Source organism: Pristis pectinata, chromosome 11 (genome assembly GCF_009764475.1).
Source record: "Pristis pectinata isolate sPriPec2 chromosome 11, sPriPec2.1.pri, whole genome shotgun sequence".
Taxonomy (NCBI): Eukaryota; Metazoa; Chordata; class Chondrichthyes; order Rhinopristiformes; family Pristidae; genus Pristis; species Pristis pectinata.
In genome coordinates, this window is record NC_067415.1 from 27,843,233 (window position 1) to 27,860,834 (window position 17,602).

The 17,602-nt window shown below is 36.6% G+C and overlaps 1 protein-coding gene across 5 annotated transcripts in view; it reads right to left on the reverse strand.

Annotated features, from left to right (window-relative positions):
* LOC127575907 (actin-binding protein WASF3-like) overlaps positions 1–17,602 on the reverse strand; it is a 67,445-nt gene that overhangs the window by 14,109 nt on the left and 35,734 nt on the right. For all 5 annotated transcript variants that reach the window (XM_052026135.1, XM_052026136.1, XM_052026132.1 and 2 more), the window contains 3 exons: positions 11,284–11,418; positions 7,939–8,092; positions 5,351–5,468 (listed from right to left, as the gene is read on the reverse strand). In XM_052026135.1, coding sequence (XP_051882095.1) covers positions 5,351–5,468; positions 7,939–8,092; positions 11,284–11,418 — 407 coding nt within the window. The remainder of the gene's footprint in view (positions 1–5,350; positions 5,469–7,938; positions 8,093–11,283; positions 11,419–17,602) is intronic.

Consider the following 17,602-nt stretch of genomic DNA (forward strand, 5'->3'; position numbering starts at 1 on the left):
TAATGTGAATTTTCATTTTTGGATTATAAATATAGATTATTAATTTTTATAAATTCCAATTTAAATTTATTGATATTTTGCTGAGCACTTTATTGTTACTTATAACTTTCACCTCCATTGAGGAACTAAACAGTTAAAGCTCTAATGAATTGGAGTAGATTATCTAAAGTCAAAATTAAAGCAGTATGACTAAAAGCTGAAAAAATAAAACTCATAAATGCAGTGGAAAGAAAGCATATGTCAAAATAGAATTAATGTAACAGAATCAATTTGAAAAAGTTTGGTGATGCATGTGTGTTTCAATTCTTTTTTTTTGCTATAAAATATACTTTTTTGCTTTCATATTATAATATTAAACCTGCTTTCAGGAATCACACCATTTTGTTTTGCTAAAGATGTGAACAAAGAAATAATTGCTGGTGATCCTTAATACAGCTTTTCAAATCTTTAACACAGTTGTATTGGCATACCTCCGGCTGCCATTTTATTGTACCACTAAATTATTTATTTTAAGTTAAAACTGCCACTGAAATGGCATACAGGGAAATGATGTACGTAATAGGTTATGTGAACATCAAGTAATATTGTCAACACTTACCTCCAGACCCTAGATCAAAACTGTATTTTCAAATGAACCAAGTTTCCAACAAAATATATAAATTTGCTTAGATCTAACAATACTGAATATTAATTAATATCTTATGCCAATATTTATGGTCATTATGATACACAGAAGTTTATTTCCTGATCACTTACTATCATAAGCAGCAAAATGCTAGCTTTCCGATTACGGATCGAATGCACGACAAATCTAGTTGTTGATTTGTTATACACAATTAAAGACTGATAATTGCTTGCAACTATTGTGTTGAAAAGTTAAAGTTGAAGCACAACTTTTTGGTGCAATACACAGATGGCTTATTTTATTTCTATTTTCAGATCTGACAGATTGGCCCAGAAATTCTTATGTGACATTTTTAATTCAGATCATGAATAGTCTGGACATCAAACTATAAACTAGGCTTGAGCATGAGAGTTTAGACTTATTCCAGCATTACTTTTGAGGCCTGTCCTTACCTCGCCTGAGGTCCTAAGTCAAAATGGAACAGCAACAGCCTCAATATTCCATGATTAGCCATCTTAAGGTAAGTGAACGAGGTAAGTAAATTGATTGCTTCAGCAGGAGGCCTTCTATGACAATACAAGATTTGTATGTCAGGGAGTTTTAATCAGCCTCACAACCCACCCTGCCACTCAAGAGCAAAAGAGTCCCAAAGTGGTGCAAGTGATTGGCAGCAGCTGAAAGCAGATAAGTAAAATTACGAAAATATCTAGGTAATGGTGACCATAACGTAACATGTTTTAGAATGGTAAAACAGAAGGATATAAGTTTGGTGGAAGCCACTGTTTCAAGGTACTTACCAATCTTTCTATCTCTTTTGTTCTCTCTCTCTCGCTCCCCTTTTGCCCTCTCCTCAACCAGCCATCTGAACACTCTGGCTCTCATCGACCCTCTCCTAACCCTGGGCTTTTGCCAGCGATTTTTCAACACCACAATTCTCACAAGCTTCCCAAGCACCAAACCCCAGCATTAACCGGCTCCCATTGTCTCTCACCATCTTTTTCCCCTACCAAGCTTACTGTGAACCCTGTGCCCTCACCCACTAATTCTTCTCCAGCTCTCGACCTTCCCAACCCTTCCACATGACTGGGATTTCAAATGCCATTTATTGCTAACATTAAGCATGGTTTGTTTAAAAAAAAGCTTTAAAAAAAGGCTAAATGGAAGACACTTGCATTAATAGCAAAAATTCATAAATAGATCATTTGTAGATTAAGGGATATTCATAAATATACAGTACAGGAGTGCCTGATAAGAGAAAATATGAAGAGATTGGGAGACAAATTAAAAATACGAACAGGAAGGCAAAGGGGAAATATGAACATAAAACAAGAGTCAATATTTTAAAGACATGTCAATATTTAAAAAAAAATGAAGAGGGAATAGCACCATTAACAAAATGACAGGACAATAACCACAGGTAACGAAAGGCAACATTATTGACTTCAGCATTTCCCTGGAAGATGGAACAGGTTGATCTAACATTGGATGATGGGATGAGTAATAAAATGAGTATATACAAACTGAAACAGGATATATATTAAATTTCAGATATGTTGGGAATTATTCCGGACTATCCTCTTGATGGTTTGAAGAAATCCAAACAATATGCTGTACCTACATCTGCTATATTGATCTACTAGCTTTGATCCTGGTACTTTAAGTAGAGTTTAACTTAGAAATGAGGTCTGTGCAGGATGAGTTACTATGCATAAATAGAAAAGAGTCAGGCCATGGGGAAATGGTAGCTCTTATGTAAGTTCTAGGAGGACAATGATTTCTATGGTCAAGCTACAGGTGAAGGGTGTAGGCTGGAGGAAATTTAGGAAACAACAACGAAAGACCAAAATGTTCATAAAGAGGGAGAAGGTAAGGAGGGATGAGACAAAATTAGCATAAAATATAAAAAAGATTTCAAGAGTTCATACAATTATTAACAGAGCTACAATAAATGTGGGTCCAAAGGAGTCAATTACAGGGGAAATAATAATGCGGTATAGAGAAATGTCTGAGAATTTGAATAATTATTCTATATCTGTCTTCAGCGCAGAAGGCATGAAAATTAAATTTTAAATGGAAGAGAACTAAGGATCTAAAGACAGTGAGGAATTTGTCATTAACTTATCCGAGGAAGTGTTATAATATTTAATGGGGCTAAAACTGGGCCTGCTAGCCTGCACCCCAAGAATGTAAAAGAAGTTGCTGCAGCGAAAGTGGATGTGTTTGTTTAGATTTTTCTAAATCTCCTAGGTTCTGAAATAGTTCAGCAGATTGGAGACTAGGAAACGTAACACAATTACTTAACCAATGCCAGTTAGCCTCACATCGGTCATCAGCAAAATGCTGGAAACATTCATTAAGGATGTGATAAGATGGCAGTCAGAAAATCATAATATGATTAAGCAGAGTCAATATGATTTTATGTTAGGAAAACTGTTCAAGTGATTGAATAGAGTTGTGAGGATGTCACCAACAGGGTAAATACAGAGAATCAATGGATGTAGGAAATATGGATTTTCATGAGGCAAAACTTCATTACAGGTCCTCCCCATTTTATGAATGCCTGACTCACTGAAATCCTGTTTATTGCACTCTCTGCATTAAAGTCTAAGTTATTAAGACAAACAAAAAGCAAGGGGCCTCACAGAAACCCATTCAATACAACTATCTAGTCACAAAAACACTCATCAGTCATTACTGTTTCCTGCCACTGAGCCGATTTTAATTCAATTTGCCACTCTCCCTTAAATCCCATATGCCTTTATTACGTTTTTGGCCAGCCTGTCATGCAAGACCTTATGAAAAGGCCTTGCTGAATTCTGTTTAGACTACTTCAAGCACACTGTCTCATGAACCCTCCTTGTTACTTCCTCAAAAAATTCTATCAATTTAGTCAGACATAAGTTCCTCTAAACAAATCCATGCCGACTTTCCTTGATTAATTTGTGTTTCTACCATCTGTCAGAATTGATTCCAATAATCTGCCCCCCAATGAAATTAAACAACCTGGCCTGTGATTATTCAATTTACCCCTTCTTGTCTTATTAATGATGAATACTTCTCTATTCATTAGTTCAAATTCATTCCATTAAAATGAATGTCAAGGCAATAAGTACCAATCACTATTATTAGCCCATTTTAATTCAGTGAAAAATTTAATAAATAGGGTTTTCCATAATGGTGAAATTTTGTCTTTTAATTTTGCATTTCAAATGTACTCAGCATCATGGGTTTCCAGATGTAGCTGGAGGTACAAGTTTGAACTAGTTGTCAAAACCACTGATTTCACTGCAGTCACAGAAGGCATTATCAGGCCTGATAACCAGGTACCTGAGATGCAAACATTCCACACAAAACCAGCCAGGTAGGAATAACAGTGATAATGAACTTCCCCACCATTACCTCTTCCTACAGAAGTACAGTCCGCAGCAGGAAGGGACCATATCAATGCAAAACGTGTTTACCATTTATTGTTATAAATCACATTCTCCTTTCAAATGTTTACCCTGCAGCCAAACACTATTACCATAAAACCATAGAACAATACAGCACAATACAGGCCCTTCAGCCCACCATGTTATGCCGACCTTTAAACCACACCTAAGACTATCTAACCCCTTCTCCCCACATATCCCTCTATTTTAAATTCCTCCATATGCTTATCTAACAAATTCTTGAACTTGACCAACGTATCAGCCTCCACCACCACCCCAGGCAGCGCATTCCATGCCCCAACCACTCTCTGGGTAAAAAACCTTCCTCTGATATCTCCCTTGAACTTCCCACCCATCACTTTAAAGCCATACCCTCTTGTATTGAGCATTGGTGCCCTGGGAAAGAGGCGCTGGCTGTCTACTCTATCTATTCCTCTTAATATGTTGTATACCTCTATCAAGTCTCCCCTCATCCTCCTTCTCTCCAATGAGTAAAGCCCTAGCTCCTTTAGTCTCTCCTCATAATCCATATTCTCTAATCCAGGCAGCATCCTGGTAAATCTCCTCTGCACCCTTTCCAACGCCTCCACATCCTTCCTGTAATGAGGTGACCAGAATTGGACACAGTACTCCAAGTGTGGTCTAACCAGAGTTTTGTAGAGCTGCATCATTACCTCGCAGCTCTTCTAAAGACAATGAGCAGCCATTTCCAGGCTCAGCCAATGATACACAATAACTAGTCTCTAAGAGTGCAAGATATGTGATTCTTTCCGACTATCACAGATATTGACCAATCTCGACATCACTTAGTGAAACAGCAAAGGTGCAAGCTTTATGACATATGCAGTGAATCATAAACACTAAAAAAAAAGGTGACGATATTACTGCAATTGTTTGATCAAAAGTCAAAATGTTTAAAAGTATTTTCTTAAACGTGCAATCAAAAATACTACTTTTAGGTCTCCTTCTTTGAAAAGCAGCCTACATGTATTTTAATGTGCAAAGCATTAAAACCACTGCTAAGTGATAAAATTTTAATAGATGCATTTGCAAAATTGAGTTTGAAAGCAGTCTATTTTTAAACAGCTTGCATTAGTCGGGGTTAAGATAAAAGTATCTCCAAATTTAGCAATATAGAAAGTTAATTCCACTATTTTTAATGACTTTAATCAAATTATTTTGTGATGCTTCACCATAGGAAGACAGTGCATGGTATAAAGACTTTAAAATTATTAATTATTCTTGGGCCATATTGCAGTTTTAAAAATCCACCACCCCTTGCCATATTTTGTACCTTCTGTCTTCTTTTCTCTTTCCTCTTATCTTCAGTATCCTGTAGCATCTTCTCTTTCCACAAGTCAAAGAAATAAGATGGATCTGTGTAAAACTTAAGCCCATCTTTTTTGTCATCTCTGCAATACAAAAAATAATAGTTTCTGCTCGAGTACAGAGGAGTGAATTCTGTCCCAAAGTTCACATGGATGATTATCTACGACTAATTAAAATTTCATTAATGAACTAACCATGCCACAATGGATCTGAACAGTGGACAAACAACAGAAAAAACATCACTTCATTACTCTGTACATTTGTATGTTCTCTCCATGTCTGCGTGGGTTTCCTCCGGGTGCTCCAGTTTCTTCCCACATACGAAAGACGTACAGGTTAGGAAGTTGTGGGCATGCTATGTTGGCACCGGAAGCGTGGCAACACTTGCGGTCTGCCCCCAGAACACTCTATGCAAAAGATGCACTTCACTGTGTGTTTCAATGTACATGTGACTAATAAAGATATCTTTACAGCATTCTCTGCCTTGATCAGCTGAACAGTCTTGTTGGTTCAACAAGATATAAAGCAAAAGAAATAGATTTACCTTCAGCAGCTACATTCCTGAGAATTTCTCAACCTACTCAGAAATCATTAGGTACAATCAACCAACTACAATGGTGATCCTTAGGGACCAGTGCCATGATTTGAGCTTCTATATCAGGAACAAGACTACCATCCACACTCTTAGCTCTCTCAGTACTGATTGGAGCAGAAAGACAATCTGTCATTCTTAGTTTAATCAGAGCAGCTGTATTGTCATGCTGCTTGCTGCTCCAAATAATGTGCTGGAGGAACTCAGGGGGTTAAGCAGCATCTGTTGGAGGGAAGAAGTTGCAGATGTTTGGGTCAAAACCCTGCATCAGGACTGAGAATAGAGGGTCCTGATGCAGGGTTTCAACCCGAAATGTTGACAATTTCTTTCCACCTGCACATTGTTTGTTGCTCCAGATTCCAGCATCTGCAGTCTCTTGTGTCTCCATTGTCATGCTATTTGTCTTGTTGTGAAGGTGCAGCACTGTCATGAGTGCTTTTTTTAAAATCAGAGAAGCAAATTATGAGGATATGTTCCAATCCTTCACTGCAAATAAATGTTACCACATTGAACACTTCAGCAAAGGTGGTGATGCAGAAACAAGTACTCAGTGTATCAACCATCACCAATGAGAGGAATGGAGATCATAAATGCTCCAAATCACTGTACTCCCTCAGACATATTTGATATTGCTTTTCCAAATACTAAGAAATCTGGGAGCATTTGACTGCAGTTATGTCATTGACAGGTTCAATAATAGTATTAATGAAGGTGGCTGTCCATTCCAACCATAGACCAAGTATTAGGACCTGGACATTGGAAAGTGAGCAGGCAAGAGATTTGAGGGCGTGGGAGAGAGAATAATGATCATTCCCATGACATAATTTCACCTCCAAAGCTCTAATAATGTCATCCCACCCACAGTGGATACAGAAATTACATCAGGTGTACAAGATTGAATCACTCAGGGAAGTGTCAGGTAAAATTTCTAGAGTGATACAACATGGTAATTCTCATAACTCCCTTGAGATAAAGTCAATTTTTAAATGCATGTCGATGAAGTAGTGTTATGTGATGGAATTTCTAGGCCTTCGGGCTTTAATTATGAATACTGTGTATATTCAGCATTCTACGTGTATATTCTCCCTTTTGTCTCAATAGAAAATTCTGCAAGAGGTTGGAGATGGATTCTTCTGAGCTCCTTAATATCTTTCAGAAGGCATTATGCAAGTCAGACAATGAGGCAAGCACTTCAATGTGTAGACAGATCACAGTCCCCAGTTAACGTCCCCCTAATTAATCCTTATCCTTGTCTCTCTAGGAAAGAAATTACTTGTGACCTCATTCTCTGGGGAGGAGGAACACCAACCTCCCTAACATTCTGAACTAACCAGAGTCAACATGTGCTAGTTGCCTTTCCACGTGAAATATACATCACTGATGTTTTCTGCTTAACATTTGCAGTGGTCAGCCATTGAAATTTCTGTGTACACTACTTGCAGGTGCAGGGGAACTCAATGTGATTTTTGCTGCCACTTCTTGCTACATCTTTTTCATATTAGATAAGGCATCCTGGCATTAAGCACTTGCCTCTTCTACTCAACCTCATCCATAAGGATATAAAAGTTTATGCAGTGAAGTAGGGTGGCAGACTCTCTCCACTGTATTATCTCCCTTACAGACATCTGAACTATGTGTACCACAGACACTTTCAGCAGTGCAGTGATTGACTGGTATCATTTGCGGACAGCAGCACCAATATTAATTAGTAAATAAATACCATATGCTGAATAGCTTTCCATGTCTCGATGCTTCCAATTTTAATACTATTAACACAAAGTCAAGGAACAAGTAGAAAGCAATAGAAGGGAAATGAGGATCTTGGATCCATAGCAAAACTATAAAGGTAACTGAGAATTAAAATCAACTGAGAAGCATTGTGGCAGTGAGAAGTCCCGTTGCAACAAAGATGTTCCAAGCTCCAAAAACAGGATATGTCTGCTTTCATATTATACCTATACCTGTACTGTGAGAGAATGTTCAGTGGAGGAGGCTTATCACTCTTATTATACATTTCCAACACTGGGTTTGGAGTTGAACGCTTTGAAACAACTTGTTGGTCTTGCATTGTGGAGCTCTTGAAAGCTTTCCTCATGTTAATATCCTGTAAGGAAACTGTATAATACTTCATATTAAAACATTGTATTCACTTTGAGATTATTCCTTGCACAATACAGTAATCATTGGCATACTGAAAAAAACCTTATCAGTTTCCAAAATGTGTGTATATGAGATATAGATATGTTAACTTAATTAGTACATTTTTAAAATTGATTTATTACTATAAGAACTCAGATTCAATGGGTCAGGGGATGTTTTTAAACTTCATATTCTTCCATTTTTATTACTACTCTCCTATTGGCCTTCTCCCAATTCCTATGCTCCAGCATAATACAAAATTCCATCAGAAGACCACGGGAAGAAATTCATCTTTGATCACTAGCATTAAAGGAACTATAGTATCCGCTGCACTCCCCTGTTGACGTTTAGGTTCAATAACTTAAATGACACTATCAGGACAACAAAACAATGAGTTACAATACTATATAAAATCTTTAGTACTTCTGATCAAAGTTGAATTCTTACTTGTGTCTCTTCTGAACTGTTACTTGTGCCTTTGAGAATCACGAGTATCACTGAAACTAGCAGTTTTCCTTTAAACTATGAGGAACTCAGCAAAGGTCACATAAGCACTCAGCTCCACCCTATGTCTACTCCAAGAGACAGTAAGTAGCATGGTTAAGACCAGATGTATTTTATATGGGAGAATGAGAAATTGCCCATTTTGGCAGGGAAAAAGAAATCAAAATGGTGAAATTCTGCAGGGCTCCAAGATGTAGAGGGATCTAGGTGTCCTAATGTAAGATTCACAGAAAGCAAGTAAACAAAAGCAGCTAGTTATTAGGAGAGCTAAGAGAATGTTAGAACAAATTGTGAGTGGAAATGAACACAAAAATAGGGAGGTTATGCTTCAGTTATATGGGGCATGGATGAGATGACTTAAATAACACTGACTATCAGGACAGTACAGTGTACAGCATTGTTCTTATTTAAGGAAGGTTATAAATGCATTGGAAGCAGTTCAAGGAAAGTTTACTAGACTGATACCTGGAATATTTCAGTTTTCTTATGAGAAAAGGTTTGTATCCACTGGAGTTTAGAAGAATAAAACTAAAAGGACCAGATTGAAACATATTGGATCTTGAGGGGGCCTGACATGATGGTCATGGAGAGGAAGTTTTCACTTGTGGTGCAGTCTAGAACTTGCAGTGACTAAGAATAAGCAGTTGACCATTTAAGACAGTGGTAAGGCAAAATTGTTTTTCTAAGAGAGTCATGTATTTTTTGAACTCCTTCCTCAAAGGGCAGTAGAATCAGTCTTTCTATATCTATAAGGCAGAGATAGTTAGATTCTTGATAAGCAAGAGATGAAATCTTACCAGTTAAGAGGGAATGTAGCTATGATGAATACATTGAATGTGGAACAGGCTCGAGGGAGCTAAGTGGCCTATTCTTATTCTTAATGTATATGTTTGTACATGTGTGTCTAGATTCAGTAATACTTGGCACATAGTTATAAACTATTGTGGCACAAGAGGAGCCTTTGCTTTTTTTTTTGCAAATAGTTTATCTTTTTATACTCTAAATCCTTGACAATTTTTACTCCACTCCCCGCAACGCCACCCCCACCTATCAAACCACCCCTTAACCTCTCCTCTTCTAAGAGTAAACCCAGTTTCCCTTTATTTCCCAATAACTTATCTTGCATCACTGGCATCATTGTAGTAATTCACTCTTCTCTCAACATGGCCTTAAGTTTCATCCTTGAGCATTTTGACCAGAATCAGTTACAATATGCAAGGCCAACTGGACCCTAATTAGCTACCTATAAAGATTTATCACAACATCCTTGTTTTAGTACTTTTTAACTCCATTTATAAAACCTAAGATTCCATATACTTTTCAACTTTTCAGCTTCAAAGATTGGTGTAGGAATATCCATAATTCCCTCTGTTCTTGAAAATCTTTTAAAATCGTACTAATTGCGTAAATATATAAAAGTGATTCACAACAGAGTGTGATTTTTCTGGAATCTGCATGCTGTTGCACAAGATTCCTTTCATCTTTAATAATTATCTTACAAGAACTCAGGCAGATTAGCTTGTGAAAGGACATTTAAAATTCAGCAAGTAAAACCAATGCTCAAAGATTCAGTTCATTGCAAACTACTACCGTGGACAAACTTGCAAATGGAAGAATGGTATTGGCTAAGAATTTTCCTGGCATCCCTGCATAGGCAGTAAGCTGTCACAGCATGGTGCACCAGTGGCCACTTGGCCATGGGTCTGCCTCTTGAAAAATCAATAGCACCCAAAGCTCGAGGTATAGGGAAGTCATTGGAAAAAAAAGACTCAGATATTGGGGGTGCCGAGAGGCAGCTACTAGTGATTGCTGATTGTGGAATGGTAGGGGAGGGTTGGATGTTTGCTGGGAATTGGGAAGGGTAATGTGTGGGTAGGGGAGGCAAGGGTTCAGTAGGTGCATATCGGTCATAAGCTTTTGGGTTGGGCAGGTCACAAGGAAGAGATAAATAAATAACTTACAAAGGGCATCACACCCGATTCTGAGTGCTAGGCTCAGGGACATCCCTTTTAAGATGCATGAAAATAAGCCTGACAGGCACTTTGAAGGGCTACTATTGCAGGAATGACTTATGAACTGCATAGCCCATTCCAAGACAAATGAAGATCTCAGAAGTGGCAGATGATGGACACCTGTGTTTATGTTCAGGCCCTCTATACATTATGCAGTAGAAGCTAGGTGGAACCTGGAACAAAAATCACAGACTTCACAAATCATTCTGTAAGTTCTCGATTTTCATTTATGGTTTAATTCTCATTGAAAATAAACCACGTAGTACACAAAATCTTTTTTTCTGCTTGTTTAAAACACATAAAGGTGGATAACTTAATTGTTTTATTACTGAATTCACATCTACTTGTAATTTAAAATTTGAGTAAATTTATATTCAATGTTTCATTTTAAAAGAAATTTAAACTTTGGGAAAGGTTTAGCTGGATCAGCTTTCTATTCCTGGTACCAAAAAGAAAGAAAAAAATATGCAAGATGTACATCATTAATTTGCAAGAATCTGTTTTCTTTCCATATTGTAACCTTGTAAATAGTCATTATTTAAAATCTAAGAAAAAACATATATATCTTTAAGTGAACTAATGGAAAAAGATATCAATTCTTAAGGTAACGTAATAATCATCACAACATTAGCACACAGAGGAATTACTCACCTTCCTCCACTGTAGAGTCCAGTTGAGTAACTTTGACAGCCAAACGATCAATTCTATCTTGAAGAGAGTTTGCTCGGATATGGAAGTTACTGGCTTCATTAAACAGTTCACCAAAAATGTCTTCTGCATGTTTGCCTGAATAAGTTTAAGGTACAGAACAAGTTTACAAAAAAAAAATTATCAATCTTCAATATTTTACCAGTACTAAACAGCAAAAAGCTGAATTAGACTCAGTCTAACCATTTCATCACAAACAAAGGTAACAAGGAACAGTAATATACAAACCATATTAAATTCAATATACATATTTTAAAAACGGCTTCGTTCCTTTTCAACATGCTGCTATAAAGCTGGATTTAGTGAAATATTTTCAGCAGTATTTCTCAGTTATCATTAAATATGTCAAGCAAATTTCTGTGAAATTTTATATCTCAATTTTGCAACAGAGAACATGCCATCAATGTACTCATGCAATGAATAAAAATATCAGTTACTCATAAGCAAAATAAATGCCAAAAACTGAAATTAGATTTTAGACTCCAAGCTTAACAATAGCTGCCATCAAGACACACACTTCAGCCATGCCAGGAAAAATAACAACTTATTTAATGTAGCAAAATACAGCATATTTAATGTAGCAAGTCTCCCAGGAGACTTCAGAGGTCTATTATAAAACAAAATTTTACATCAAGCCATATAAGGGCAGGTGACCCATGCTTGTTCGGAGCTCAGTTTTAAGAAGTGCATTAAAATCAGGTAAAAAGGCTGGAAGTCTTTAGGAAGAACTTCAGAACTTGGGGCCTTGGCAGCTGATGGCACAGTGACAATGATGTAATTAAATTTGAATATGAACAGGGGGTCAAAATATTGCTCTGTCATGCTTCAGTCTGGAACATTTTTCATACCAAATGCCTGGAAAAAGTGTAACAAATAAAAATATGAAAAAAAAATGTTTGCTTTCTTTTATCCCATGGGATATTACATAGGGCAAACAGCGAACCTTGTTGGAATTTCAACAAACTTCATGTGGTTTAAACTGTAGACTTTACACCTTTAAATAGAATTGCAATGAAACTTGTGAAACCAAATTCTAGTTATGCTGAAACAAGCCTAAAATTCTAAAGGAATTTGCAACAATCATTGCAAGCTTATCATAGGAATGCCTGAAGATGACAAAAGGGGAAATATTAATGAAAATGAATTAACATATGGGTAGCTCTGTTCCTTTGTATATCACTCAACTCGTCAAGTACTCATCACACTGAAGATTCTTGTCAGTGTCAATGTTTTATCTTTAGTTTCAAATGACTTGAAATTACTTTGATTCCAAAACCAGTGTGATTTGTAGCTCATGTCTTATAATGAAATATTTAATTAACTCGCTTCCTTTAGTTATGCTATCACTTAAATAAATACAATTTGATAACAGGATGAACAGAGCCAGGGAAAAGTGACTGTACCAAGTATCGGTGATAAAGTTTTAGTTTACACCTTACTAGTTTAGGTTTAGACAATACAGGCCAGATCCTCCAATCTTATGTGTGATTTGAATGAGGCAGAAATTTGATGAGTAGCACAAAGAGAACCAGCTAGCCTGTCTGACAGATACATTATCTACACATGGAATTTATCTCAAAGCATTATAATCTTATATTAACATATTTCTCTGAAAATAAATCATGGTAAAACACAATCCCATAGCTAAATTAACCAGTCTAAATCCTTTTATTGTCTTTTAATCTTATAGAATCTGTGCAAGGATTTTGTTTTTCCAAGCAACCCTGACACGGGCCTCACATAATGTGGAACTACTAGAACTGCAAAATGAAAGAGGAAAAAAATTCCAAAAGATGCTAAATCTGTAGAACTGAGCAGTTCAAAGGTAATTAGTCCACCAAATCACCTACCTGACCAGATCATGTAAAATTTGCAGTCACAGGCACTATAAATACTGATTAATCATCTGAGAACGTTTAACACAAACAACAATTCCATACAAAAAAAATGAATTATCTTTCCAACCACTGAAGGCACTCAATCAGAAAGTCATCACAGTAAAGCTCCAAGTTTGTGTCAGTGTTTTATCTTTAATTTCAACTGACTTGAAGTTACTTTGGATCAATTATATTCCACAAGTAAGATTTCCACAATCTCAAAAGAACTGGAAGATTATTCCATATTGTAAATGGTTGCTTGATGATGGGTGTGAACTTGGTGAGGTGAAGGGCCTGTTTCTATGCTGTAGCACTCTGAACTTTTCCAGGCCAGCAAAGTGATAATTAGTAGTCCAACATGACATGTCATGGAAAAGGTTAAACTGTATCCAACAAGCAATATTTGTAATATTTCTATGATCTCAAAAGACCTAGAAAATTATTCCATATTGTGTAGATGAGTGGTAGAGTCAGTGGGGGGGGGGGGGGGGGGGCAGGATGGTTGATGGGAATAAGATCCTCTGTGTTAATATTTACGTCTTTAACTTTCTCTCTCTTTCATAACCACATTCTGTCAAAATACTTTACAGAGGATAACTTACAAAGCAAGCTACTTTTGTTGAAAACTTAATCCACATGCATAACTTCACAGTGAGGATTGATATTTATATTCATATTAACAAATCCAGTATTGGCCATTACACTACTTATTGGCTAAAGGTGGCTAATTGGGAATCTGGGTATAGTAATAATAAATTTTTTTTGATTAATTAATAAAAATGAGCAAGAAACATGAGCATATGAATAGATTGTATTTGTATAACACTTTGATGTGTATCTGAAAAAATTATTCTTATTCAGGTGATTAACCAAATTTTTTTTACATGTATAAGAAGTTTTGAACGTTGTATATGTTTTACTTTATTTGTTGCTGCTGAGTGGTTAAATAACAAAATGATGTAAACGTTGGTGAAAATGCTCGACTTCAACACCTAGGACACACCAGCAACACTCTATAGAGAAAGATGCCATAGTCTTTCAGGGTCAGCACAATGGTGCAGCTAGTAGAGCTGCTGCATCATAGCTCCAGTGAATCGTTTAAACCTGACCTTGGGTTCTTGTCTGTGTGGAGTTTGCATGTTTTCCCTGTGACCCAAGTGGTTTTCCTACAGATGCCCTGGTCTCCTCCCACATCCCAAAAACATGCAAGTTGATAAGTTGATTGGCCACTACAAATTACCCCTAGTGTGTCGGTGAGTGGTAGAATCTGGGGCATTGGGAAGAGGGAATTGATGGGAATATGGGGAGAATAAAATGGGATTAATGTAGGATAAGTGTAAAATGGGTGTTTGATGGTTGGTGTGAACTTGGTGAACCAAGGGACCTATTTCTGAGCTATATCACTCTATGACCCTCTGAACTTTTCCAGGCCAGCAGACAAAGTAGACTCAAGCAATAATTAGTAGTCCAACATGATATGTCATGGGAAAGGTCAAACAGTATCCAAACACATGCCAAATCCCAAACTCAGTCAATCCAGCCTTACATTTGGAAGACCTAATTGTCCCAAGAGCAACCAAAATGACAGGCAATCTCAGTCAACTTGGATCCATTAGAATTTCTAGGCAAGCTTGCAAAAATTCCAAACTTTGGAAGAGAAAGTTGCAAAGTTTCAATCTGAATCCTTTCGACAATGAAAGAAGATATGGTCACAAAAGTGAGAATGGTTTCATTGTTTAAAATGGTAGGGCAAGAAGAGAAGGGAAAGGGGTATTTTGGTTCATGAAATTAGAATTATTCCTGCTTGACAGAAACAAAGTGGAAATAAGAGATGAAGAAAATTAATTTAAAAACATCAAATCACCAGAAACACACAAAAATACACAAAATTATAAAATGGAATTAAGAAAAATCTACAATATAGTTATAACACATAATTGAGGAACAGAGAACATGAGAAAGCAGATGCAGAACAAATTGCAGAACTACATCAGAATTAAATATAAATAAATAACAAAGAAAGGAACAGCAAGTGAAAACTTGAAAAACAGTTTTCTTCTCTTAACTGAAACATTTAGCAACTTCCAAAAGGATAGTATTCCTGACATTAGTTGATTCCATTCAATACATAATTTCAAAACAAGAAGGTCAAATAGAAAACAATCATTATTCATCTGAATTAATGGACTTTACAATGTGCAAGCTTTTGAATTTAAATGCAACCAATAACTTCACCAAAACAGCTCAAAAAACAACAGAAGATTGTACAAGAAAACCTTAAAAGGAGCAGAGTGGATAGAAGGTTGAAAATATGACTTTCATCAAAGCCTTCACTTGAGATCAAGCAAGATAAAACTCTGGTGCCAGCTGGACAGTATGAATACCACTGAATGGACCATTACTTTTTTTTTTAAGTAGTTATCACAATTTTACATTCATAGTGCTAACTTCCACATCGCAGCTCTAGGAGATAGTGGTAGCAAGAAATCCTTCACAATCACAGGCTCTACCTGACCACCACCACTACCCAGCACTATTGGCAGAGGTAGGGAGGAAAGGAGTGGAGAAGCAGTGGAGGTAAAATACTAATTGGGTTGTGGGGTACCAGTAATCCACCACAATCCCACATGATTTTTAACAGAATACGTGTATCCCCATAAACAGGATTGGATGTCACTTCATATCAAACAAAGTCATCAGATTGATGGCTATTATGATTTCATTTAAGTTTTTAGTCTTACATAAATAGATTATCTTTTCCAGTTTTTCATCTTTAAAACATTTTAGAAATTGTTTCAAGTTTATTCACAATTGTCCCAAATCGTAGTTTTTGTTCACATTAAGTGAAAACATGTCATCTTCAATTTTATCACTGAATACCTTTAGTGCTATTTTGCTGCGTAATCTGCACAGCAAAACCAAATAACTTATACAATCATGTTTATATAAACAAACACTGCTCAGGATTTAAAGTGAAGAGGATATTCCTCCACTATTATCACTCAAGATGCACTTACACATCTTGATGAGAAACTGAAGGAAAGGGTAACCTTGAGCTTCCAGTCTCTTGCTATTTTTCTCCTACTCCCATTTTAAATAATTAGTCCTTGGCCTCTGGCATTATGGTTAAAAAAAAATCGAGGAGGAGCAGTATCACATCTTTCAAATAGGCACTGTGCTATATTCCAAAGGCATTGCTTCCCAAAGTTTCAGATCATATTCATTGTTCCTGCAACAAAAATCCATTATACTGTATATGGAGTTACAAGGCCTTAGCCCAGTACACAACAGTAGTGATTCATTCTAATCTAGTATTTTTTAAGAACATCAGCAGCTCCAAGGAAATGATCAGTCAGTTTCTGTCTTCATCACATAATCTGAGAGTAAATTTCACCTTCTGCAAGGGTCAGTATGTAAAGTTTTTTCTACCTTTTGCTCTAAATCTATTACAATTCGTACCTATGCCCTCCTCATTTTTGACCTCGCAATGTCTGGAAATAGTCTCTTTCTAATAGAAGACAGTAATGGAATTTAAAATGGAGAGAAGCTACATGCACAGACAGGAAAGAGAAGAAACTGTCCAGTAACAGTAGCAGTGTTATAGTAAGGGGTATTACCCAGAATCCAGATGCTTGGGATGGCTCTGGGACCAACACAAGGAGCATAGGTGCTAGCAGTATTGGACTGGGAATCTTGACACTGATCAGCCTTCTCACTGGACTTTCCTAGGTCCAACAACAAAGGGGAAGGGGGAATTCAAGGAACATTTAAGATTCCTAGAATCTGGATCACTGAAAGAAAATCTTCAAAGTTATAGATATGGGAGAGAAGGCTCTGGGGTCAGTTATAGGCTTAGGGGCCTCAGAGAATGTGGTCTGGCATACTACTGAAACAGTATAGTGGTCCTGCTTGAAGGATTTAGATTTAATTTGTTTCCTTCTTAATATGAAGGGATCAAAACTCGAAGGTTGCGGTGTACAATTTTTTGATGTACAGTTCCAAGATGCACCAAGAGCGCAGACGTCAAAAATGTAGGGTATTACTATTTGTTCAAAATTAATTGATGCAGTTCTTAAGTTTACATTGTCACAATAGTTAATATTTGACAAAGTTAATAACTTCTGAAATTTATTAAGAATTTTCTCTCAATCTATTTCAGAAAAAAAACAATGAAACTCTCAAATCCTCACAGGATGAGGGAACACCCTTTATTCCTGTTAGTGGATCAAATGCCAGGGAAGTCTGCAAACCGCATATGTTCAGAATGCACAGATATTACAAGATAAAAGCATCCAGTTGAAGCCCAAGTTGATGACAGAAATCTTCTTAAATAAAAATCTTCACAATGCTCTTGGTGAACATAAAATGTAAATAAATTTGCATTT